The sequence below is a fragment of the Rhipicephalus microplus genome, chromosome 7 (genome assembly GCF_043290135.1).
Source record: "Rhipicephalus microplus isolate Deutch F79 chromosome 7, USDA_Rmic, whole genome shotgun sequence".
Classification (NCBI taxonomy): domain Eukaryota; kingdom Metazoa; phylum Arthropoda; class Arachnida; order Ixodida; family Ixodidae; genus Rhipicephalus; species Rhipicephalus microplus.
The window spans coordinates 115252516-115279603 of NC_134706.1; the positions used below are offsets into that span (position 1 = coordinate 115252516).

The window sequence follows — 27088 nt, forward strand, 5'->3', positions numbered from 1 at the left end:
GTTCTGGAGAAGATAACCGCGTCCTGCACAACTGCACTGACCATGACACGGCTTCAGCAGCTGCGAAGAACCAACGATGCTGGACGTCCTTGTAGAATTTGAAGGTCGGACGTCGTAGGCGCCGAGTTTTCTGCCGCGGGTGCTGTATTCTTTGTCGTGGCTGAGGCAGCAGCATTGCTTCAGGATTGCGTTTGCGAGATCCGAATTTGATGATACGATGTCTAAGTACCTGCAATTTGCAAATGGTAACGTTCAGTCTCTTTCGTGGTTTTCTGTGGTGGTATCTCCATCGGTAGGAGAGTACACGAAGCCTTGATATCTCGTACAGAAGACTTCCTTGACGTTTTCTTCTACGAATATGGCTCAAATGTTGACTTGGTCTTTCCTTTAGTTGGTGTCGTTTCTGACGACCATCCTTAAGCCACAGATTTGCTTGTGATGTCATTTTAGTTCGCCGTTGTGCTTGATGTAACTGCCGTAGTTTCCGGAGTTCTTTGAGTTCTTGATGGCACTGCTGATGTTGCGGAATCTTACGAGGTGGTACTCGTTTAGTAACACGAGCCTGCTTTTTCTTCATAGTTGATGTGACTAGTATATAGTTGGTAGTCGTTGGGTTGTCACGATTCTCGAAAGAAAATGAAGGTGGTGCACTAGAATCGACAGAGAACCTTTGGAGGCTCTTGCAACGCCGTTCTTAATAGACGCTTCTGGCACAGGGCAGTGCTTGAGAGTTGATTCTTCCGAGCCTGCGGTGTTTTTTGGACTCTTAGGTGGCTGGGAACTCGACGGCGACACTGACAAATGCTTGATTTGGTCGGATTTTGCTTGGGATTGTTTCTCTGTCTGCGCAACTTTGCAGGTTGACTGTTCTGATGCATGAATATGGACGGTAGACCCTGGGCTTAGCTGAGTATATTCGGAGTTCCTCAGCTGTATGCCAACCGTAGCGAGCGTGTGAGGCGTTAGGTGGGCGTTGTCAGTAACTGAAGAGCAAAGTGACAGAAAACCAGGTGGTGGGCCAAGTGTACGATGCGGGGAGTACAGTGCACTGGATGGTTCGGTAACACGAGTCCTATGGTGCAGTAATGGTGTAGAGGTCAATTGTCGTGCCGTAGCAAAACAAGGTGGAAGATTAACTCTTCGTGAAAATAGACCTTGATGTCTTTCAGTGAGCGGATGTTTTAAGAGGTCTTGTCGGAATGGGAATGGCCGACTCGATTTGGCTGTTTTAGTGCTTGAAGACTGCTGGTGGTTGTGACAACTGAGATCGATTGCCTTCAGATCACGGGTTGTAAGTGAATCCCCATCGTAATCTTTAAATTGAATGATCATTTCTTTTGTGATTTTTTGCCATGATTCGTCGTTTTCAAATATGTCGGTGAGGTGAAATTTGAAAGCCTCACCGGAGACGTAGTCGGTGAAGTTGATGACCATCTCCCGTTCCGACCATGATGCAGCGGTGGCGTGGAGCTCGAAGAGGTTGAACCAGTCTTCTACGGGTCCGTCGTCCGCGGATCCGGTGTACTTGGGGATGTCAAAGTGAGCAGATGGTTCTGACATGATGCTGGCTGATGCGTAATACTAGGCGCTTGTACGGTAGTCCATGTCTGGTCAGGGTGTCTTGCGGAGAACTGCGTAGATGATGAGCGACTGATGAAGGGGCTGGCAGGTCTTCATCCTGTCGACTCGTGTGACGTTACGATGAATGGGCAACGTGGCCTGGCTCATACGCCATGTTTATTTAAAAGCACTTCTTCTTCCTCTGCTTCTACCAGCCGTCGCTCATACGTCATATATATATATATATATATATATATATATATATATATATATATATATATATATATATTGTCACAATGCAGAAACAGCAGCAGTCGAATACAGAAAACTCACTTTATTTGTACCAGAACACTGGCAAACTGATCAGAAGAGACCTCGTCTTCATCTCTTGCTGCGCGTGTTCTTTTTTGTTCCCTTGGTGCTACATATTCAATGTGGCATTTGCCCTCCTCCAGAGAGCAGCGTCCCGATGCTTTTCTACAAAAGACGGTGTAGTAGATGTATGGTGTAAATCAGTCCGAAAAGTAGGGCTTCGTTCGCACAACGTGCAAGATTTCTGGTTTTTGCTGGCGAGTTGTCGAGGGGCTGTCAGGCGTTGTAAAACTGTGTAGGGGCCAAAATACTTCTTCAGCAGTTTTTCAGACAGTCCCCGGCGGCGGATAGGACTCCATATCCAGACTTTGTCGCCGGCCTTATAGACGACATGTCGGTGCCACAGATTATAACGTTGGGCGTCGTAATTTTGCTGCAGGGTGATTCGGACGCGCGCAAGTTGCCTCGCTTCTTCTGCTCGTTGGGTAAAAAATACAGCGTCCAAGTCGATGTGATTGCAAACGTGCAGTAACATGGCATCAAGCATCGTCGTCACTTCACGGCCATGAAGAAGACTGAACGGCGTTTTTCGAGTAGTTTCTTGCTGCGCTGTAGTATAGGCGAACGTGATGTACGGTGGAATATCGTCCCAATTCTTGTGATCAACATTAACGTACATGACATTGCATTGCTGAGTAACTCGGGGGACGAATTGCAACTCATGATTACGGAGTTAGACAAGGAGAGCAGAAAAGTGGGTCTTAAAATTAATCTGCAGAAAACGAAAGTAATGTACAACAACCTCGGCAAAGAGCAGCGCTTCGAGATAGGTAATAGTGCACTTGAAGTTGTAAAAGACTATGTCTACTTAGGGCAGGTAATAACCGCAGAGCCGAACCACGAGATTGAAGTAACTAGAAGAATAAGAATGGGGTGGAGCACATTCGGCAAGCACTCTCAAATTATGACAGGTAGATTGCCACTATCCCTCAAGAGGAAGGTATATAACAGCTGTATCTTGCCGGTACTTAGCTACGGAGCAGAAACCTGGAGACTTACAAAGAGTGTTCAGCTTAAATTGAGGACGACGCAGCGAGCAATGGAAAGAAAAATGGTAGGTGTAACCTTAAGAGACAAGAAGAGAGCAGAGTGGATTAGGGAACAAACGGGGGTTAAGGATATCATAGCTGAAATCAAGAAGAAGAAATGGACATGGGCAGGGCATGTAGCGCGTAGACAGGATAACCGCTGGTCATTAAGGGTAACTGACTGGATTCCCAGAGAAGGGAAGCGGGTTAGGGGGAGACAGAAGGTTAGGTGGGCAGATGAGATTAAGAAGTTTGCGGGTATAAATTGGAAGCAGCAAGCACAGGACCGGGTTAACTGGCGGAACATGGGAGAGGCCTTTGTCCTGCAGTGGACGTAGTCAGGCTGATGATGATGATGATGATGACATACCCAACATGTCGGCAATAGTCTTGTTGAGGCGTTCTGTTAAGGCGTTGGTTTGTGGATGATAGGAAGTGGTTTTCCAATGGGTTGTTCCACTGATCTTAAGCACTGTCTTCAAGAGCGCAGCCGTGAAAGCGGCACTTCGATCCGTTATCATGATTGTCTGAGCACCGTGCCTCAGGACGATATTTTCCACGAAGAATCGTGCGGTTTCAACGGTGGTGCCACTTGACAAAACCTTTGTTTCCACGTAGCGCGTAAGATATTCAGTGGCGACTATTACCCACTTGTTGCCAGTATGGGAAGTCGGATGTGGTCCAACTAGGTCCATTCCAATTTGGGCAGAAGGTACCGTGAGCAATAGAATTGGTTGTAATATTCCGGCTGGTTTTAACGGTGGAGATTTTCGTCGTTGCCAATCGAGGCACGTGCGCACGTAATGCTTCACAATAGCTGGAAGTCTTGGCCAGTAGTATTTCTGTTGTATTCTGGCCAATTTGCGTCTGTATCTGAGATGACCAGACGTTGGCTCATCGTGGCAAGCGCAAAGTATCTCCTCACGGAGTGACGTCGGAACGACAAGTGGGTGGCTACTCCTCTGGAAGAAAAGTTCTTCTTATAGAGAACATCACTACGTAAGCAGAATGACGACAGGCTCCTTTCAAATCTTCTAGGGACGGTTGTTGTCCAGCGATTTAAAAATTTAATAAGGGGAAGCAACTCACTGTCTTCTTTCTGCTTGCACGAAACCGTAGGGGTGTCGACGACTCCTGCAAACGCGATGCTGTCATCTTCTGTATCATCGCCGCGCTTTATCGGTGACCTTGACAAGCAATCGGTGTCGGCGTGCTGCCGTCCGGACTTATACACGACCGTCCTATCAAACTCTTGAAGGCGTAAGCTCCACCGTGCGAGCCGACCAGACGGGTCTTTCAAGTTGGTCAGCCAGCAGAGGGAATGATGGTCGCTGACTACGTGGAAGGAACGACCATAGAGGTACGGACGAAACTTCATAACCGCGCATACGACAGCAAGATACTTTTTTTCCGTTGTGGAGCGTCCTACTAGCATATGCGATCACACGCTCGGCTGAGTCTTGCCACTGGACGAGTACAGCGCCTAAACCCACGTTGCTAACATCTGCGTGGACCATGGTAGGAGCATCCTCATCAAAGTGAGCAAGCACAGACAGAGTCTGCAGGCTTTGTCAGACATTGTCAAATGTCACCTGTTGATCGTCGCCCCATGTGAACGAAACGTCTTCTCTTGAGAGTCGTGTTAACGGCGAGGCTATGAGGGAGAAATTGGCAATAAACCTTCGGTAGTATGCGCATAGGCCAAGCAATTGCCTGACTGCTTTCTTGTCTTTTGGCACCGTAAATTTCCTGACGGCCGCAATCTTATGGGGATCAGGTCAAACACCTCATGGCACACCACATGGCCTAAAAATGGGAGCTCCTTGAAACCAAAATGACACTTGTCGGGTATCAGTGTCAGGCCGGCAGACCTTATTGCCCTGAATACCGATAGCAGCCTGCTCAGGTGTTCCTCAAATGTTTTCGAAAAAACAATGACGTCGTCTAGATAGACCAGACATGTCTGCCACCAAATTAAGGCCTGACAGAACGGTATCCATCAGTCTCTGAAATGTTGCAGGGGCTGAGCACAATCCGAATGGCAAGACTTTAAATTCAAAAAGCCCGTCAGGCGTTACAAAGGCCGTTTTTTCTCTATCTCGCCTGTCGACCTTAATTTGCCAATACCCACTTTTGAGGTCCATTGACGAAAAGTAGCGTGCGTATCTCTGCCTGTCGAGTGAATCATCGATGCGCGGTAATGGGTATACGTCTTTCTTTGTCACACGGTTCAGCTTGCGGTAGTTGACACTAAATCGCAAGCTTCCGTCTTTCTTTTTAACCAGCACTACCGGCGATGCCCAAGAACTTCTTCACGGCTGGAAGACATCATGATCGAGCATTTTTTTCACTTGTTCCTAGATTGCTTCAAGCTTTTTTGGTGCTTCGCGGTATGGGTTCTGTTGTAATGGCCTTGCCGTCTCCTCCGTTATTATCCGATGCTTCGTCAGTGGCGTTTGACTGACCCTCGAGGTCGATGAAAAACAATCTTTGAACTGATGAAGTAGATCTACTAGACGCTGTCTCTGCGCTGGTGACAAATCCGTGCTTACGTCAATAGGTAATGGGGCTGACGTGGCTTGCGGCTCGTCCTGTTGTACTACACAGCACTCGCGGATTTCGGTGATCTCGTCGAAGTAGGCAACTGTAGTGCCTTCGGTAATGTGGCTTCGCTCGTTGGTAAAATTCGTCAACAGAACCTCTGCTTCACCGCACACAACATTGACGATACTTCTGGCAATTGCAACACAGCGAGAGAGTAGAAGCGTCAATACTTGTTCAGCGATTCCTTCTCCAGTATTCTGCTCGCTGCACATGACTGAAACAAGGCGGCATAATAACGGAGGTACGGTCACATCATCAATGACTCGGAGGGATTTTCGGTGTAGCACTGCGCTTTGATCTGCTGAAACAGTAAACCTTCCGGAATATTGATGATGGCACCATATTCACGCAAAAAATCCATCCCCAAGATTGCCTGTTTGCAACACTCAGAAAGAATAACAAAAGTGGCGACGAAGGATGCATCCCCTATCTTCGTTCTTGCGGTGCAATTGTGGTAGGTGTGAGTAGCTGCCCTCCAGCTCCTATAATCTGCGGTCCTGTCCATTCCATTCTAACCTTCCTGAGCATGTCTGCCAGACTCTCACTCATTATTCAGAAGTCCGCGCCAGTGTTGACCAATGCCATGACGTCATGTCCGTCAATGGTAATTGCAACTTCGGCAGTAACAACCCCATCTTTCGTCGATTCATTGAAAAACGTGTCTCTCTTTGCTCGGAAGTATTGGGGGAATTCAGCACTTTGACGATTCGCAACCTTCCCCCCTGAGGTCGCTGCTTTTAGTTTCCTCGGCGTGGACTAGGACATCTCCCTCTTGGCATGTCAGTGGTGCTCCGTCTAGGGGATGGAGAATAACGCCCAGGAGAGGTTGAGCGTGACCGAAACCCAGGAGAAACATCCTGCGGGGTCATGACACTCGTGTCAATGTCAGGTATTCCGTTGAAATGGCGCCGAGGAACATTGGAAGGAAACCCTTGGTACCCTGCGGCGCGATACGGGCAATACCGAACGATGTGGCCTGCTTCCCCACAGTGAAAGCACAGGGGCCTATGATCAGGGGTACACCAGATGTCAGTTTTGCAAAGTGGTGGCCGCCTCGGCGTCGAAGTTTCTCTGTATTACCAAGGCGCTGTCGGCGGATGTTGTTGGTGGTACCGATGTGGTGTCGGCACGTTCGCTGGCTGTCGGCGGACTCTATAGCTTGCCCTGGGAGTGCTCGTGTTCGGCTCAGTGAGCGAGAGCGCTTGCCTGATCTCTTGGCGTACAACTTCTGTTACTGAGGTGATCGCGCAGTCATTCGGTTTGGCGATGAGCTTCTTGACCTCTTCTTGTACAATTTCTCGTATTAGTTGGCGCAAAGAACCTTCGTCGGGTGTTGTTGCTGTGGTCGTGGCTGCCACGCTGATCGGCGCACTGTGGGTTGGGCGGTCATACTGGCGATAACGTGGATGCAGTGCGCGTTCGATAAATGTCGCCTCCTTAGAAAATTCCTCCAAACTTGTAGGCGGGTTTCGTACGAGATCAGCAAAGAGCTGCTCCTTAACGCCCCGCATGAGGTGGCCAACCTTTTTGGCTTCGGGCATATTAGGATCTGCTCGACTAAATAGCCGCGCCAAGTCCTTAACAAACATCGTAACGGATTCATTTGGTTTCTGATTTGTGACTCGAGGAGACTCTTTGCGATTTCTCGTCTTTCAGTGCTCGTGAACCTGTCGAGGAAATTCTGCCGGAACTCGTCCAGAAACAACCACACGCGATTCGTGAACCACGTTCGGGCTCCGTCTTGAAGCGGAAAATAAACGTAGCCCACTTTCTGTGTAGTGTTCTACCCGTTAACATTCGCTGTGTGCTCGAATTCCTCGAGCCAGTCATGTGCATCCTCATATGTGTTTCCGTGGACGTCAACCGGAAGTCGAGGGTTCTAAACAGTCACCTGTGTCTTGCTTGGGCTGGACATGATGGGGCCGGTGCTTCCAGGCGTCGTCATGCTTTCTGGCACAGTCACGCTTTCCGGCAATGGACCAAACTCCGGGCTGAGGCCTAACAGGCGCCGGCTGCTGCGGTGAACGGGGGTGTCGATGCGCGGAAGTCTTTCTGGACTAGATGCGTGGCTGTTGTCAGGCGTCCAGAACATGTACCCAGCACCTCTTCCATTGTCACAATGCAGAAACAGCAGCAGTCGAATACAGCACACTCTCTTCAATTGTACCAGAACACTGGCAAACTGATCGGAAGAGAACCTCGTCTTCTTCTCTCGCTGGGCGTGTGCTTCGTTGTTCTCTTGGAGCTGCATATTCGATTTAGCAATAAATAAATATATATATATATATATATATATATATATATATATTAATCGTTATATGCATATAATGCTGTATTCGAAGGTCGCAGGTTCATTCGGTTGCTGCCCACGGCAAGTTTTCTTTTCACCCACTTTCTTTCTTCATAATTACATTACATGTCTGTCTAATGTCTTCAACTATAATTTTCCTGGCAATATTGTCTGTTAGATCTCAATATTATTGTGGGAAACACGGAAAAACGAGCCCTTAAGTATAGACTTGTTTCCTTAATTCATTAACGAGGGTCTAATACGGGCAGACTTGGTGCCTTTAGGTGGTGTATGAGAGACTATTGGTCAGCTGCCCGCTAGTAATTGGTTCACATGCTACGTGTCGCCAAACAGGCTCAAAAGAGTGTGCTACACTCATCGCCATGGCTACTGGTGGCGCTGACTGACATTCCCACGTTTATATTCACATATAAAACACATTTAGGTGCCTGGAGGGATGGCTGTCATGGTAGCTTTGTGGTAGAGCATTGAACGTGTTATTCGAAGGTCGCAGGTTCGGTTTCTGCCCACGGCATCTTATCATCTCACCCACTTTGCCTTCTTCATATTTACATTACAGTTTGGTCTAATAACTTCTCCTATAATTTTCTTGGCATTATTGTATATATATATATATATATATATATATATATATATATATATATATATATGTGTGTGTGTGTGTGTGTGTGTGTGTGTGTATGTATATATATACGCAAAAAACAACCTTTCAGAAACAGACTCACGCACGCTGAATTGAACGTAGGACCTCTGCGTGGTGATTGCGAGGCATTATTCACCTCTCCGCTGAGAAAAATGGCCTTCAACTTTCAAACGGCAAAATATTTTTATGTACCACTTACCTCAGCTGACAAGACTCAGGGGGCCATCGCCGTGTTTTCAGCATTACCAGCAATATGACGCAAAAAGCACGCGTCACCACATCAAGCGGTGACGCGCGCTCTTATCTCCCACGCGTACTTTTCCCCGCTTAGAGCAGGGGGGCAAGAGTCCCTCTCGAGCCCTTATCTCGCTGGGAGGGAGCGTCACCCGCCTTCTCCTTTTCTCCTTCCTTTACCTTTATTCCTACTCTCAATCTTAATAATACATAACGCGCAGTGTGAGGCCATTTTCGCTTTCTATTTATAACAATTTCCCAACAACAACAAAGAAGCAAGAAAGATAGTGCCACACACAAATAAAAAGAATGGGGTAGCACAATAAACATAACACTGCCGAGCCACTGCACTGGCTGGGCGGTAGTTCAGATTCACGTCGAATGTACAATGCTGTCCCATTGCTTTCGTTCGCAGGCTGAAGCATAGTCGATAAAGTCTATGCGTGATGCACTTAATGCCCGGAACTAACTCCCACATGGCGTGTTCACAAGTAAATATCACATGCTTATTGATTTCTCTGTCGTCCTTCAAACATGGTACATGATAGTCCCAATTCAATTCATGGTCGGGATAAAATATTGAAGGTGTATGAACTGAAGCATTGGTAGACTCTTGGGCAGCGTTTTCCGTCCCTAGTGCTGAACTGTTTTTTTTCTTTTGTGGAAACTGAATACGCCGTATACTGCAGTTATTGTTCGGCCAGTCGGTATGTGCACGGCCAGCATTGTTATTGGTGGTATACTTTACGAAATTCTGTTTCTCGTACTTACGCCACGTTCCTAAGATGTTCATAATTGTCACGTGATCTATTCTGGTAGCCTCCAGCTCTAGCTCTAAAAAGTGGTTACTTCTGTGGTAGATACACTCCAAGGCACCTATCATGTCCTCAAAACAAAGACGTTGCAGAGCATTCATGCGGTGTCATCACTCTTTTTCTCTAATATGAGAACTGCTAGCATCTCGTTTTCAATGTACACGTGTTATGAAGCTCATATTTTTAATACATTCTTGTTTTATCTGCCTTTAGTGCGAAGAATTTAAGCCCACCACACAGCCAGTCAGCGTACCTATTGCCCACACAATTTGTTTGATGTATTAACGCGATAGCGTTAAAGAGCTCGTGTCGCAGAAAACCCACCACCAGCGTCAGCCCTTTTGTTTGTGAGCGAAAAATCGTCTGTGCGTCTGTGACCGAAAAATCAAGTTACCGAGACAGCCGAGAGAGGCCGCTATTTGTCCACGCGTGCGCGCGCAATCACAATGAAAATGTCGCACATTTGAAGAAGAAAAAGTGCTCAAGGTCACCAGCCGTGGCAGTTTCTTTGCGCTTCCACCCCGGCCTGCTCTGCTTCCAGCGCTTTCGTCGGGATAAGAGAAGAGATAATGCAATTGCAGCATGCTAAAAACCTTTGTAACCCCACTCGAACTAGATGGATTCTTAAAATATTTGCGGCGTTGAATTCCTGACGCAATATGCTCTTCCAGTGAGTTCATTTGATGGTTGCTTGAAAAAGAGCTTCAGGGCCCCAATAACCCATTTTGTTCGACAAGTGTCACTTAAATGAGCCCATTCGGTGATATTAGCGCGCGCTGGTGTGCTATTTACTGTGTGCGTGTTTATGTGCGTGCGTGTGCAACAAAACCTCAGTATGCACTTAGCAGTTGAAGGGCGTGCTAGGGGCCATATATCGTTATCGCGTTCAACTCTTACGGGCGAAGTTTAAAGGTCCTCCTCTTTTTTGGTTCTCCTTGACCCCCACATGACCCTCGTGCCCATAAACCCCTTATGTCGTCATCAACTGATTTCACGTCATTTTGGGCATTGCCGATTGCGAAAGCGGAAATACTGAGTATAACTAACAAACTCCAAATCTGGATAGGCTGATCGCTTAGTGCTCACGTAGAGCACGTTCTTAATGAAGAAATAAGTGTCGAGAAGTTGTCACCTGTGGGAACTGCAGTAAAGGCGAAATGAAGCCAATGAGAGAGGTGGCGGATGATTTTATTTTTCCAACGGATGAACTCTTTACAGCGAAGGCAAAGCAGCTTCCCAGAAAAGAGGCCAAGCCATGCACTTCAACGGCTTTTGTAAATTTTCATGGCAATAAAAGCCATTTATTTACCCTGTACTAGTTTTTACCGTCTCCGTCATGATCCGTATGGAGAAAATGGATGGGTTTTCACATTTGTACGCTTACCGTATGCTGTACCGCGAATGAAAGCCGGCTAGAGCTAGCCAGGAGCACGGCTGAAGCATCCATGAGACAAAGCGCCCATCTGCAGTACAGGGAGGGCGCCTGAAGTAGCATATTCGTGCGTGGCCTACTGTAGATTAATTCTCGACCAGATAAAAAGCCCTGTCCTGTTTCACACCATGAAGGAGTATGAAAATTTTTTATTGGTAGTTAAAAAAATTCTCGGCCTGCACCATTAAGATATAGCAGGTTGAGAAGCAGTGCGGACATCGTGGTAGGAGGGCTCAATGGATTAAACGGCAACTGTAAATTTCAACAAAACAAGGGCGTGGTAGTGAGCGCTGGCGTAAGTGATTCTTCTACAGTTGTTAGCAAACGACTTTTATACCCTTCTGCACGCTAAGATGTCACTGCTTCATACTGCAACTACTGATACGACAAGCTTCACCAAACAACCTTTTCCCGAGAGCGCACGTATTCCGATACACCAGCATTGTACAGTTTCGCCAGATTTGTTGAAAGCGGGTTAGCAGCTAGCCTTAGTTTGTTATAACATTACAGCTGGTCGCTATCATATTCCCTCCTTCACCCTATCAGGGAAACTAACTTTTTGCAGCAGGAGCAGTATGTGGCTAGCAGAAGCGAAAAACTGGGGTGGCAATGGTGTTACGACCAGCCTTCATTGGCTGTTCTATCAGTTACGTCACTCCCAGCATCCTTCCCATACACGCGCGTCATTGACTGCATTGTGAGTGACGTCGTCCATTTCGTCACAGCAGGGTTGCGAGCACGCTCGCATCCGTTTCTCTTGAATCCATTCCACGTGGGGATGCCACAAACGCCTCTAGAAGAGCGCCGATGGTGGAGACGTGAGAGACATCGTATTCGCGGGGCCGATGGTGAAGTCCTGGCACAAAAACAGGCACGGTAGGTCGAGTGCCAGCAGCAACTGAAAAAACAGTAATCCGGCAGCCTTTGAAGCCACGCTTATTCGCGAACCGGAATTCAAACACGTGTGGTTGGTGGATTCTCACCGTCACGCCGCCGAGTCTGCTGGCGATGTCGAACGCATGTAATAACGCATCAGCGAACAATATATTGGTGGTTCTTGAATAAGATAAAACGCCACCTACTTTCTCCCTGCCTATAGGCGACACGGCGCAGTTCCTACGCCGAAAAAGTGCCGTTACGGCGTGAACGTATTAACTGCGGAAGCGCATTCGCTTGGGCGAGCGCCTGCTTTCGGTGGGAGTTTCTCCAGTGGCACCGTGGCTTCGGCTGCTACGTCTGTGACCACCTGTGGTTTATGAGCAACCACTGTGATTAACGCATCACCCAACGCGTTTAGCCTTTCATTACACTCCTTGATGACCATGTTCATACAGGCACCATGTGAGGCATGTGAAATAAACACTGTGGCAGACTGAAGCTAAACGTGTCTCTAACCCCTTTGGGAAGCATGAACATGCAACCAATACTTGTGAAAGGCGTCACTGCCACGTCGGGTTGAACCAACTGCTAAACACAGTGGACACATGTTTCAGCTTTTGCTGGTCATATATTGTACAGAATGCTTGAGCACTCATTCTTTTTCAATTCAAGAAATTAATAACCATTATCAGTAACTCTAAAACCACCCACCCTCCTTTCCTTTCGCCAGGCCGCTGTAATTTAGGCACTTCGGCTAGCGCCGGTGATTTAGGTACCGGAGCTGGTTTTGCGTCATCTAGGCCCCTTAAAGAAACACTAAGGAGGAACAATTTCTTTGCTTAGATTGAAGAACTGCACTCTGAAAACTTCATTGTGATAATTTTTAGAATCATAGGTTTATTATTCGCGGAGAAAGTTAAGGCTGAAGTTTAATTTTAAAAGTTCGCGCCTAAGTCTCCGCGTGTATTGTAAGAAGCGACAAAATGTAACTTTGGTGCCTCCATGGCACTGGCTCAATGAAAAATTCTGGAACTTCGTTTACTAAGTCCATACCATCCACATATTACAACGTGCTTCATTTTTATTCATTGAAAGCTAGGTCTCACTCACTAGACGCCTTCGAAGTTTCTTACGCCACGTTCTTCAGTGTGGAAATCTCAAGGTGGCATCGCCACTGACATTTTCTTTTCAGGTGTTTTCTCGCTTACTAAGTATCATGTCGCGGTAGGAGTAACTTTTTCTGGATTGTGAAATTGTTCTTTACTAATGCGCGACAAACCGTTTTCCCTTGACACGTCTTTTAAACTACGAGGATGCACCGGAAGAACAAGTCACTATATCCAGATACCAACGTCGCACAGAAACTCTGCTTGCCATGAGGATGAACGCATACAACGACAGGCAATGAACGTTGCACCACCATGCACCTCCAGTCAGTATGTCTACCTTTTCCCTTAACGCAGGCCACGCATCATATCCTGTCACCAAAAAAACCACCGTACTCATCGGTACGATGCATTCTTGGAGGAGGGACAAAGGCGCATGACAGGCGCAGCGTTCAAGCTACGAGCGCAGCTTCGTGCACCCTTAAAGAAGAACAGCCCGATGGCTAAACAATTAAGATTTTAGGTAGGGTTTAAAGTCCAAAACTATTATATGAACATCAAAGACGACGAATAAGAGGGTACGAGAAATCACGACCCCCTGAGGTGCGTTTACGTGCTCCAGAATATGAGCACATGGGCTTACAGCATTTTCTCCTCTACCAAAATGCAGCCGCCAATGCCGAAATCAGATCCCGCAAACGGCGGGTCAATAGCAGGGGGCCTTTTCCACTAGGCTACCATAGTGGGGCCGATGAAAAAACAAGAAAAGGCCGTGGCTGGCACGCGCCTTGTCACCGTGTAACGTTATGAAGTGACGCACTTCTCGAGGCATCTCGGACCTTGCTTCGTTGTTTTTCGTCTCCTGCGAGGAATGCTGAGATGCCCTTTCATCTACTTAACGGATACTCATTCGCTGACTGTCTGAACTTTCATCATCATCCGCCTGACTACGTCCACTGAGAGACAAAGGCCTCTCCCTTGTTCCGCCAGGCAACTCGGTTCTGTGCTTGATGCTGCCAATTTATACCAGCAAACTTCCTAATCTCATCTGCCCACCTAACCTTTTGTCTCTCCCTAATCTGCTTACCTTCTCTGGGCAGCCAGTCAGTCACCCTTAACGACCAGCGGTTATCCTTTCTACGCGCTACATGCCCGGCCCATGTCCATTTCTTCTGTTTGGTTTAAACTATAATATCCTTAATCCCTGTTCGTTTCTTTATCCATTCCGCTCTCTTCTTGTCTCTTAAGGTTACACCTACCATTTTCCTTTCAATTGCTCGCTGCGCAATCCTCAATTCAAGCAGAAACCTCTTTGTAAGTCTCCAGGTTTTTGCACCATAGCTAAGTACCGCCTAAATGTAGGTGTTACGTAGCTTCCTCTTGAGGGATAGTGGCAATCAACTTGTCATGATTTGAGTGTGTTGGCCAAATGTGCTCCACTTCATTCGTATTCTTCTAGTTTCTTCAGACTCCTGGTTCGGCTCTGTGGTTATTACCTGTCCTCAATAGACATAGTCTTTTACAACTTCTAATGCACTATTACCTAACTCTAAGCGCTGCTCTCTTCCGAGATTGTTGTACAAAACTTTCGTTTTCTACTGATTATTATTAATACCTACCTCTGCTTTCCTTGTCTAACTCCGTAATCATGAGTTGCAATTCAACCCTGAGTCACTCAGCAACGCAAGGTCATCGTGGAAGCGCAGGTTACTAAGGTACTCTCCATTATTTCTTATGCCTAACTGTTCCAATTCTAGTCCTCTCAACACCCACAGTAAGCATGCGTTAAATTGCATTGGGGAGATTGTATCTTCCTGCCTTACACCCTTCTTGATTGGTATTCTGTTGCTTTCTTTGTGAAGCACTATCGTAGCATTGGATCCCTTGTATATTTCTTCCACGACGTTTATATATGCCTCGTGGACGCCCTGGCAGCTGATATTTCTACCGAAGCAAACGCATTCTCGAAATCTATGAAGGCTACGTATAGTGGTTGGATATATACTGAGCATTTCTCTGTTACTGGATTGATAGTATGAATGTGGTCAATCGTTAAGTGTCAGGTTTGAAAGCCTGCATGTTAGTTCGGATGATTCAATTCTAATGTTGTCCTAATTCTGTTAGCAATTACCTTTGTAAATAACTTGTATACTATGGAGAGCAAGATGATTGGCATGTATTTCTTCAACTTCTTGTTATATGCTTTCTTCTGTGTTTGGATAATGTTCGCATTCTTTCAAGGTTTTGGTACTCTTTCCGCCAAAAGACATTTCGTAAACAGGGTTGCTAATTTTTCTAACACAATCTGTCCTCCATCTTTAAGCAGATCTGATGTTATCTGATCCTCACCAGCAGCTTTGCCTGTTTGCATGCTCTAGAAAGCTTTTCTGACTTTTTTATCATTTCTGGTGGGGTGTTATCTGAGTTGCTGCTCGTTCTTTTACTAAGGTCGTGGTTGCAGTGACTACTGTACAGCTTTCTGTGAAACTCCGCCAATATTTTAACTATACCATCCATAATGGTAGTTATTTTGCTTTCCATGTGCCTTCGTGCATACATGCGAAGTTTGCCTATCCAAGTTTCATCTTCACTGCTTTGATGCTTCCTCCACTCTTCACAGTGTTCGATTCTCTCCATGGTATACCTTCTCACATCAGATACCTTACGCTTATTATTTCTATCAACTCTAGTGTGTCTGTTGTAATCGCGGCTTCCAGTATATAAAATATATATATATATATATATATATATATATATATATATATATATATATATATATATATATAAATGTATATATATATATATATATATATATATATATATATATATATATATATATATATATATATTCCAGTAGATCCTCTGTGAGCGGTCACAACGTGGTTTATTTCGACGTTTCGGCCTAGAGTCTGGCCTTAATCAGGATTAAAGGTACAGTTTGTTGGTGCTCAGCTTTATACAATCTCAAATCAGAGGGAATTGAAAGAGGAAAAAGACAGAAAAAACAAAAAAAGAAAAAAGTAGAAAGAAGAAAGAAAGAGAAAAAAAAAAGAATATAAGGTGAACTCCCCTCGGGCGCCCTCCTTCCCCTCTTCCTTCCACTTCCACTTCATCTCTCTCCTTTCTCCCCTTCACCTTTCTGATGTCAGTGGTCTGTGTATGCTTCCTTTCACTAACGCATTCTTCCCGACCAGACGGCGCCTCTTGGCACTGGCGGGTCGGTGTGGGGCAAAAAGGAGCTTTTTTAGGAAGATCTAAGCCTTTAACTACTCGGAGCCCTGTCAACATTTTGTCGTAGAAAGAGGGGTACCGCGTATTGAGGCAGAGGCTGGTAAGCGGGCGCAATGCGAATTCCTTGCCCGCTTCTGGATTACGCGTGCAGTGGGGGCCTCCCGGCTGTGCACAGGGTTGCTGTTGGGCATGGCACAATTGATTGTCTAGTAAAATAAAACAGAAAACAGACGACAGCTGCACTTAAGAAGAGTAGTTACACTTGAAATTGTTTTGAGTTCTCCAGTGCCCTTCGCAGCTGCAGTGCCGTGAACTCAGTTACTATTTTGATTATTGCCCTTATTTTTTCTAATGCTTTAATTGCTGCAAGTGCTCCAATATTCTCAATTATTCCTCTATCTATGGTGTTAAATTGGTGGATAAGGTATAACTCTCGTTGTTCACGTTCTCGATTTGATTTAAATCCCGTCTCTAAGAGCGTTACTGATAGTTTGTCGAATGCATGGTCGGGAAGATTGAGATGTTTTGATAGAGGTAGACTTGGGGCTGATTTCGCATGGGTTTTGTGATTATTGAAGCGAATCCTAAATGGTGTTTCTGTTCGTCCGATGTACTGCATATCACACAAGTTGGATTCGAGTAGGTATACCACATTAGAGGAATCGCATGTTAGGTTTCCTCGTATGTTAATCGAAAACTTGGATTGTGTGCTAGTTCTTTGTGTGTTTCTCGCATCACCTTACATACAAGACATCGTGGCTTTAAACAAGGTCGGCATGAATTATTTGGGATGATGCGTTAATTTGAGAGTGGACAAGTGTGTCTTTGAGGTTACGTGGTCGTAGGTGAACGACGCCTGGAGCGGATAGAAATGCGCGTTTCAGACGTTCACTTTGTTCCAGAATGTTGTAATGTCGTTTAAGAATTTTGTTTACATTGGGGAAGTTTGTGCTGTAAGTCAAGCAGAGGTTTGTTCGTTTTTTGGTATTATTGCGGTGGTCGCTTCATAAGTAAGTCATCACGCTTCAGTTTTCTCGCTTTTTGAACATCGTCATCAATTACATGTGGGGATTATTTTTGTTTCTCGAGCATAAGTTTTAGCCTTTGTGAGCTCGTGTCAAAATCAGTGTCTCATGAGCAGATTCGCTTAAACCGGTGAGCCTGACTGTATGGAATACTGCTTTTACAGTGGCGTGCGTGATCGCTTTGGTAATGGAGGTATTGTTGTCGATCCGTTGGTTTGCGATATAGGGTTGTAGATAGCTTCTCTTCATCTATTGTTATGGTAACATCAAGAAAATTTACGGTTACTTGCGAGTATGTGTGTGTGAAGTGTATGTTCGGATGTACAGCATTGTAGGTGTCGATAAAGCTGAGAAGTTCGTCCTCGCTGTGGGTCCGAATAAGAAAGAAGTCGTCTATGTATCTTCTGTAAACCATTGCTTTCAAGGAACTTTGTGCAAGAAATTGAGATTCTAGCTTTCCCATAATTATGTTAGCATAATTTGGTGCCATTTTGGTGCCAGTAGCGGTACCGCTTATTTGTCGAAAATACTCTTGGTTAAACTCGAATGAATTTAATTCGAGGACCATCCACGTCAATGTTGCAATGACAGAGAAATCTGGGGTGTTAGATTGTCTATGGTTTGTGTACATGTTTTGTAATGCAGCTATGCCGTCATCGTGAGGAATATTTGTATATAATGAAGAGACATCAAGAGTAACCAAGTACGAGTTTTTTGGCACACACAGACCTGCAATGTCTCGAAGAAAATGTGTGGTGTCTTTTAAATACGACGCGAGGGTGCATAGAATGTGGCTTGTTAGTTTGTCGACGTACCCTGATATGAGTTCCGTTATTGTACCGATGCCTGATATGATTGGTGGACCTGGGTTACCGGGTTTATGAATATTTTGGAGGACGTAGAAGCGACCTGGACGATGGTATGCTGCTCGCATCAGTTTGTGGTCAGTGTTGGTTATCTTTTCTCCATCCAACAGTTTCTTTAGTTCGGTTGATACGATACGTTTGTATTCGTCTGTCGGATCACCTGGGAGGCGTTTGTAAAATCTTGAGTCGTCTAGTTGGCGGTATGCTTCTTGTAAGTAGTTGGTTGTATTAAAGACTACTATTTCTCTTCCTTTGTCAGCGGGTTTTATTGTTATGTCTGTCCTAGATGCCAAATTTTTCATACTTATTTTTTCAGGTTTTGTAAAGTTTTCTCGGTTTCCTTTCTGTGTGTGGTATTCGTGTACTATACCTTTCTGTAATGCGGTGATATAAAGGTCCAAGCACTTGTCTCGATTACTGTTCAGTGTCCAATCATTTGATTTACGACGGTGAATTGTTTCGTGGTTAGCAGGCCTGTCCAAGAAATATTCGCACAACCTTAAGCTTCGAGTGAAGTTGTCGAGGTCTCGGAGCAAGTGGAACTCATTGAAAAATTTTGTGGTCGGGCAGAATCTTAGTTCCTTAGATAGCAGTTTTTCTTCGTCAGGTGACAAGCTCGTGTCCGATAAGTTCACAACCACAGTGTCACAGGGTGTGTTCCTAGATGGGTGCTCGTTTGTACCGTTAATGGTTTTCTGGATGGTGGTGTTGTAGTGATAAGGAACTATATCAGGGAACCCGGGTTTGGGCACATGGTCTCTCTTGAGTTTATGATTTTTTGTAGTCATGATGGCTTGGTATTTATTCGTTCAAATTCTGTTAATCGGGTGATTTCTTCGTTCGATAAAGTGTTGTGGCAGAGAATGGTGTTGGTCATTGCGACCAGTTTCTTTACCTGCTTATCACTGTGAATAAGAGCAACTTCTGTTAATTTAAGAGATGCCTCATCATCATCATTATCATCATCATCATCAGCCTGACTACGTCCACTGCAGGACAAAGGCCTCTCCCATGTTCCGTCAGTTAACCCAGTCCTGTGCTTGCTGCTGCCAATTTATACCCGCAAACTTCTTACTCTCGTCTGCCCACCTAACCTTCTGTCTCCCCCTAACCCACTTCCCTTCTCTGGAAATCCTGTTAGTTACCCTTAACGACCAGTGGTTATCCTGTCTACGCGCTACATGCCTGGCCCATGTCCATTTTCTCTTCTTTATTTCAACTATGATATCCTTAACCCCCGTTTGTTCCTAATCCACTCTGCTCTCTTGACACTGACTGACACAACATTCCTTTCCAAATAGCATTTGCGTCTTGATTACACAGTGGCGACCGGCTTCCGGGCACCGAATGACATGCGGATATTAACAAGAACACAACGTTTTTTAGAGCATCCACGTGTTAATTCTGAAAAACCTCAAATTGACTAGAGGAGCAGCCCTAGATTGTGAGCTGTTGCTGCCGATAGTTTTTTTCTTTGATAGTCGACTCTTGCACTTGCTACTCGTCAACATGTATAGATGATTTAAATGTTTTTTTTTGGTAGATATCTGCGCACACGAATGAATATTGAGTTTTTTTGATGCAAGCGGCAATGTAGCAGTACACATCCGGCGTGCCAGATACATCTTTGCAGTCATATCGATACTTGCAACATTAACACCACCGAAAAATTGACTAATGCAATCCACTGAAAAAAATGTCAGTATGTTAGTTCACTAACGCATACCCAATTACCTACTCAAAATTGAGTGTTCTCATATATGAGTCAGAGAACTACCGGCTCCTGCGCTCAGAAGAAAGCTTTTGGTCACAGCCTACATTGCTAAAAGCAAAACACATCGATCGTTGCCGCTCCTTGTGCGGGCACCGCACATGGGGATAAATTAACGATTTAGGCTCAGGGATGTTTAAACTGTGCTTTACAGTCATTCTTAATTTGTAGAGCTGTGCCTACCTAAAGTAAAAAGCGCCAGCAGCACGTAGACCAACGCAGCCGGCACAATGGGCCTCGCTGAGACGGGAACTGGGTAAGGCTGCTCTCAAAGCAGCAGAGTTGCGATGCTTGAAGTTTCTGCACTTGAGCGTTGCAACATTTATAACTGTGGCCTACACTGTACCTAAAGTAAGTGGAAGGTCAATCAGAGTCAGAAATGTATTTACGGAGTGGCAATGTCGAGCGAAAGCCGTTTTTCTGGCCTTAGCCAGCAGTATACAGCGGGCTTGCCAGTGTACAGATATATGCAGTGTCAAGACACAATGTTGCCAGCATTGTGTGGCATTAATGGAGTGTTGGATGTAGCTGCCTCATACGACCTTGAGGTAAGCCCACCGGAGCAACGCCGGGAGCTACGGTCTTCTCTGATCGAGCTCTCACACCAGCTTGACTGCTTCGCGTCGGTTATCTCTGCGTTGTCACCTGCCACATCACAATCACCAGCCGTCTGCGAACTAGCGGAGTTCCGCGGGGTCCGGAACGACGCCGACAGCTGGGTGGCAACCGTCAATGCGATAGCACTGCGTGAGGCCTGGACGGAATCTCAGAAATGGACCGTGGCTGTAGACCATCTTCAGGAAGGTGCAGCGGCGTGGCACCGGTATGAAGGTTGAAAGCAGCAGTCATGGGCGGAGTGGAGCTTCAAGCTCATAGCTGCTTTCGGTTCGATTCCCTGTGCCACCTGCCCATGCAACTCGACCTTCTCTCAGGACGGATTTCGGGAACAGCCCGACCTAGAGGATGCAATTCGAGCCCTTACCATCCTGTCATCTCTCGGTGACCAAGATCTAGAGAACAATCACTATCGTGTGACTCTGCTTTGCAAAGGAATTTCTGCTGTCATGGAGCGGCGGCCCGATAGTGCACCTGTGTCCGGTAGGTTTCTCACGGCAAGTTTTTCAAAACTCCTTGCTACAGGCCCCAACGAACGCTATCAGGAGTCGTCAGACCATTCGGTAGACGCTGAGGCACCAGCCTCCATTTTACTGGACATTTTACCGCGTCATCAAACTCACGTGCCTGTGGATTTCACCACGCTCATCCTTGACCAGATGGAAGCGGGTCTGCACGCTTTAAATGATTCAGTAACTGAACACGAGAGCATTTCCGCCTTGCAAAAAGATGCCTCTCGAGAAATGAAGTATATCGAGGAGTTTCCTGCTGCTGACTCTGACTAAAGTGACCACAGTCCTCCTCTGCAGGTCGTGACCTCTGCATCGGTATTCGACCCGGGAATACCACCACCAGACCTTCCTCAGGAGATACTGTCCTCGCACTCGTTGTCGTTTGAGGACATGGAGGCGCTCACATCTATCGTACCAGACACAACTGAACCCCATCAGACCATGATCGTCGGAAACCAAATGCACTCTTTACCGCTTCACAAAGCAGGCCTTTCCGAGGATGCGAACAAGATCCGCTGTAACCTGACACAGCCATGTTTGCAGACGGCTCATACATTCATTTTCGAAGACGCAAATACGCTCAGCCACGCAGGCACTTGGCTCCCAAGGAATGTTTCCTTTGAGAAAATCCAGACACCTAGCCAGGCTGAGGCCACTGCCATTGAGAACTTGTGAAAGACCAGCCCTCGTGCTGTTCCCTCCCTGCACACCAAGTCTGCACGCGACAGTTCGCCAGAAGCCACCAGCTGGACAACTTCAGAGAGTTCTGCTGTGGTATTGATCCCCAACCATGAGCTGCGTCGCAACTCATTTCGAGAAATAGCACAAACGTCCACACGGTTGCCTCACAGAGCGTCCCACTGCAGTTCAGTCCACCAACGGTGGTTGGACAAACACCAGCATTTCCAGGTTACTCTGCGACCTTGCTGGAGCAGTCAGGGCCGTCCACCTGAGCGGTATTCTACAAGTTGTAAGGAAACGTTGTACCATGGACGAGTTCAACCGCAGCGACAATGCCATTTCCACCCACCTGACAGATCTGACATTTCCACCCACACACTGACATTTCCACCCACACACTGACAGATCTGCAAGCAGAGGCGCACCATGGCGTTCACTGACCGCCAAATTACCAACTGAAAATTGCGTGCTGTTACATATCAGTCAGAGAAGTACCGGCTAAGTGCGGCCGACCGCTTTCCGTGACAGCCTGCGTAGCTGAAGGCGCAACGTTCGATCGTCAGCGTTCCTTGTGCGGACATCGACAAAAGACATAATAGTTGATTTAGATTCATGGATGTCTTAACAGTTATTTTCACAGTTCAAAGTTGTGTGTACACGAAGCAAGAAGCAGCGGTAACATATAAACCAACGCGGCCGGTACAACAGGTTTAATGCTCGCTGGGCCGGGCACCGGGTAAGACCGCTCTCGACGCGGTGATTTGGGATAGTTGAAGATTCAGCATCTGAGCTTCGGAATATTTCTAATTCTTACCTGAAGTAAGTAGAAGGATAAACATGGCCAGACATACATTTTTGGGTGTGGCAGAATTGAACGACAGCTTTTTTTCGCGCCTTCGTTGGGAAACCTTGCGAAGCAATCGAGAGAGCTCATTTACGTGTCCTCACATTTGCGGCAAAAACAATTTCCTGTTTCTGTTAGGAGTGGCGTGGAGCTCCAGGCTTACAAACTCTGCGACTTGGAATTGTTACAGCAATACACGGTTGATGCGAATATGGCCGGTATACGCGGGGGCATATGCGAAGAAGGTGCACTATAATTGCTGCGATACGTACTTGCGCCACAAAAATAACGTATGCTAGGTATATGTTAGGGGAGCAGCTCTTCGTGCCGTCGAATCAAGCGTTTTGTATTCAACGACACCGAAACATACCACTGCACACGCTACAATAACATGCACGCTGTGCTGGTAGAAACAGTGCGTGCTCCTGTATTCACCAGCTCTTGCCAGTTAAAATTCCAGCGCTCCCAGCGCTTCGCAGTGCGCACCAGCATCACAGCGGATGCGCCAGTGCCCCTATCAATGCGACAAAGCTTTTTCCCAGTGCGCCCAGTGAAGTGCCAGTGATTACAAGCATGTACGAGTGTCTCCAGCATGCACCAGTGCCAGAAAACGTACTGGCATCACGCTGTTTTCGCAATATGGATAGTAAATTGACATATTTTACTTTTCTTCTCCCTGCTCTTCCCAACAGCGTCACTCCTTGTCATTCTCACATCGCTTTCATACTACCTTGCTATACATTTACTGTCACTTATCTTTCTTACCAATGCAGCACGGTGCTTCTCGCGGCCTTTCTCACTCACCCTGTTCTCTAGTTGTGTGGACGAATAACTGTGATATTTCTGCTTCGATCAGCTTATCTGTTAAAATAAACATCATTTTGATTTCACTTTGATGTCACATTACGCGATGAACGTATATTTCACAAGCACGCTGCTGCCTGGCGGCGCGCAAGATAATTCTATCGAGTTCAAAGGCATTTTTTAAGCTACCAGTGATCTGTCCAATATATTTATTTCATTCTCAATTTTTTCTCATTTATCATTTTTTATATTTTTCAGGATGTTCCTGTTGAGGCTGTAAAATACCTGTCTGCTGCGGTAAATTACACTTGTGAATTAGGTGAATGCGATGGACAAAACAAGTGTATGCCTTACCATCTGCTTATTGGCTGCTGGATAGAAAAGAAGCAAATTTTCTAAAATTATCATTCTGTTTGTAATAAAGTGACTCATGGGATATTTATATATGTTGCCAATACAAAAATACATCCTCATATTTTAAACTTCCGTCAATCAAAGCACCAAGTAGGAGTTTGTACACGTTACTCAAAAATAGGAGATATACTGCAACCAGGTCTTAGAAAAATGCGTGAAAACAATCAACTTCTATATATATCCTCCACAAATTACGAAAAACATTTAATTCGCTCCAGATGTCAACAGTCATGCAGGCGCTATGGAATCAGGATGTCATCGAAGTCTATGTAAAGCTACTGGAATAAATCTACAGTGGATGTACAGCCACCATAGTCGTCTCTAAAAAGGCGAAAAAAATGCCAATAAACGAGGGTCTAAGGCAGGGAGACACGGTTCTTTTAATGCTTTTCACTGCGTGGTTTCGGGAGGTTTTCAAAGTGGTAAATTCGGAATAGTTAGGAATAAGAATTTAGGATAGTATCTTAGTTACTTGATATTCTCTGATTACATTGCATGGATGAGTATCTCAGGGGACGAATAGAAGCTCATGATTACTGAAGGGGACTTTCACAGCAGCCGAACAACTTTAAAATTCAATATGCGTAAAACTAAAGTAAACATGTGCAACAATCTCAGCAAAAACAAAAGTGCTTAACGATCATGGGTCGCGAAGCGCTTTTGAAATTAAAATGATTTGAGAAAAACTGAGAAATAATTTTGAGAATCAAATGAAATCTCGAAATCTCAAATAACCAGAAGAATAGGCATGTGGTGCAACACATTCAGCAAACATTCTGAAATCATACTTCTGAAAAGGAAGGTATATAACAGATGCATCTTGCTGTTACTTACTCAGAAAACAGAAAGCTAGAGTCTCACCAAAAGGGTTCATGTTAAAAGAGGATGACGCAGCAAGCGATAGAAAGTAAAATGATATATGTAACCTCCAGGGACAGCCCCGGCACGGCAGTTTAGGGGCTAAGGTACTCGGCTGCTGACCCGTAGGTCGCGGGATCAAATCGCGGCTGTGGCGGCTGCATTTTCGATGGAGGCGGAAATGCTGTAAGCACATGTACTCGGATTTTGGTGAACGTTAAAGAACCCCAGGTGGTCTAAATTGCCGGAGCCCTCCACTATATGGTGTCTCTCATAATCATATGGTGGTTTTGGAGGTTAAACCTCACAAATCAATCAACTTTTAGAAACAAGAATAGGGCAGATTGGATCAAGAAACAAAGCAGAAGTATCAGTTAAAAAAAAGAAGCAATGTACATGGGCCGGGCACGTAGCGTGTAAGCAGGAATGGTCAGTCAGTCTAAGTCACTGTAATTCCAGAAAAGGAAAACTTGCGAGAGGGAGAATAAAGGTCAGGTGGGCAGTTCAGATTAAGGAGTTTGAAGGTGAAGGGAGGTAGAAGAAAGCACAAGGCCGGATTGATCGGTGGAACATGCGAAAGACCTTCTCTGCAGTAGACGTAGTCAAGCAGATGATAATGATGATGATATATTTTGGTGGAGTCTATGCAATTTTAGGCTGCGAATAACTGGAATGTAACCTTGAATACTAATATATATTATAGAAAGCCACAGTCACTACACAAAAAAGAGTCAAGTGAGCGCAAGACGCGCAGCACAGTCTCAGCGAAAGCTGGAAGAGTGGCATTCTAGAGTCGCTTCTAAACACCTAATAGGTAACTGTTACAAGCACATTTTCTGAGTGCTCCCTAAACCACAAATAATTACTTCTTTGTAATAGGCCAGCTTTTACTATGCTATCTTTTGTCATTCTGCGGAGAAGCTTGGTATCTCCTACACACTTGCTAGGTATTTTGTGCAATTTTTATGCAGTGGCTGACGACGATGAAGAATCATTCTGGATGCGGGCATGCGCCATATTTAATAGGTGATCAAGAAGTTCTCCAATAGGCTGGAGGATTCGACGACACAATCGTTACGCAATTCGCATTGCGTGACTTCTGGTTGAGGCTCTGGTGTTGTAAAACGCTTCAATACTCATAATACCGCCATTTTTTTTCCTACATTAAGCTTGCCTAAAGCCGGTTTTAAAACGAGTTTCATGCAGTGGCGTAGTTCAGTGGTAGAAGCTTGGGCTGGCGCGCAGCAAACCCGGTTTCGAATCCATTGTGTGATTTCTTGGTAATACTATGTTACTTTCTTCCTAATTATTGCAATACATGTTACGGACACCAGAGGCGGACAACTACGGCACCGCTCGTGACCCGTGTTCTGATCTCATACGAGCTTTCTCTGGCAAACATCACCGCGCTTGAAAAACATTAAGCGTAAAAGCGCTCACAAAAGCAGTGTTGTGGAATATCCACCTTCATTCTATTCCATTACCATTCCAGGAAAGTAAGCCTTATCTTCATGCCACTCATTTCAATTCCTCGGAAAAAGAAAAAGTTAGCCCATTCACACTCTGCCAACGGCTTAGCTGTTCTATTCCATTCTTGTATATTCTCAATGTAGGAAATGAATCTTGACAGTTCTTAAATAACAATGAACGTCCCTATAAGGCTAGTGCCACGAGACGCAATAAAACTGCAAAATTACACAAAACGCGTAACCAAGGTATGCTACCTCGTGCAGTAAACCACTTTACTAATTCCCACAGGAGCAGTTTTACCACTATATGTAGTTTTTACATAGTGAGCATGTTTGATAGAATGCGATATTTTAATATTGTTTAAGCTTAAGTTTTGTAAAGCTAAAATGACGACATAGTGAATATTCATGCTGACAAAAGTAGCGTTGAAGAAGACTAAGCTGTTTGGTCACGCGTATAGAGTGTTTGTGAATATGAAAAAAAGTAAGATTTATAATATTTTTTAATAGGGTACGAAACCCTCTAGATTTGCTGGTATTAGATGGAACTGTGCACAACCACTCGGGCACCTTGTGTCTTCGCATCGAATACGGCACACTGAGCCGCACAGCTCGTCAGCACTCACGCTTGTCAAGATCACCTCGCAAGCATGAATGGGGGGAGATCTTTCAGTGTTCACCTGTGCGCATTTATTTAATACCTTTCTTGCAAAGGTTATTTAAGTGTGTCAGGTACTAAGCTGCTCGGGAGATAAAGATGAGACAGTGCATAGAGCATTCACCACTTTCATGTGGAGTATCATTGTGAACAAATTTGCAGGGATAACTCGTTGCTCCCTTCAAAATTTGTTCGGTAATGCATTTGTGCACTGACTTATGCTCTGGTTTCTTCTTTAAAACTTGACAGATTGTTCCCAGTTTGACACCATGCACACCACGCCTTGGCTAACTACAAGTGGGCCTACAGAAGGCGTCGAAGGCACCGAGCGAATTCGCAAAATAAGATAAAAAATG

The 27088-nt window shown here is 45.5% G+C and overlaps 1 protein-coding gene across 8 annotated transcripts in view; it reads left to right on the plus strand.

Moving 5' to 3' along the window:
• The window catches only part of LOC142767047 (uncharacterized), a 195675-nt gene extending 171900 nt beyond the window's left edge, over positions 1–23775 (plus strand). For all 8 annotated transcript variants that reach the window (XM_075868267.1, XM_075868262.1, XM_075868270.1 and 5 more), the window contains one exon: positions 23592–23775. In XM_075868267.1, the coding sequence (XP_075724382.1) occupies positions 23592–23732 (141 nt within the window). In that variant the 3' untranslated portion in view covers positions 23733–23775. The remainder of the gene's footprint in view (positions 1–23591) is intronic.
• Positions 23776–27088: the final 3313 nt, after the last annotated feature.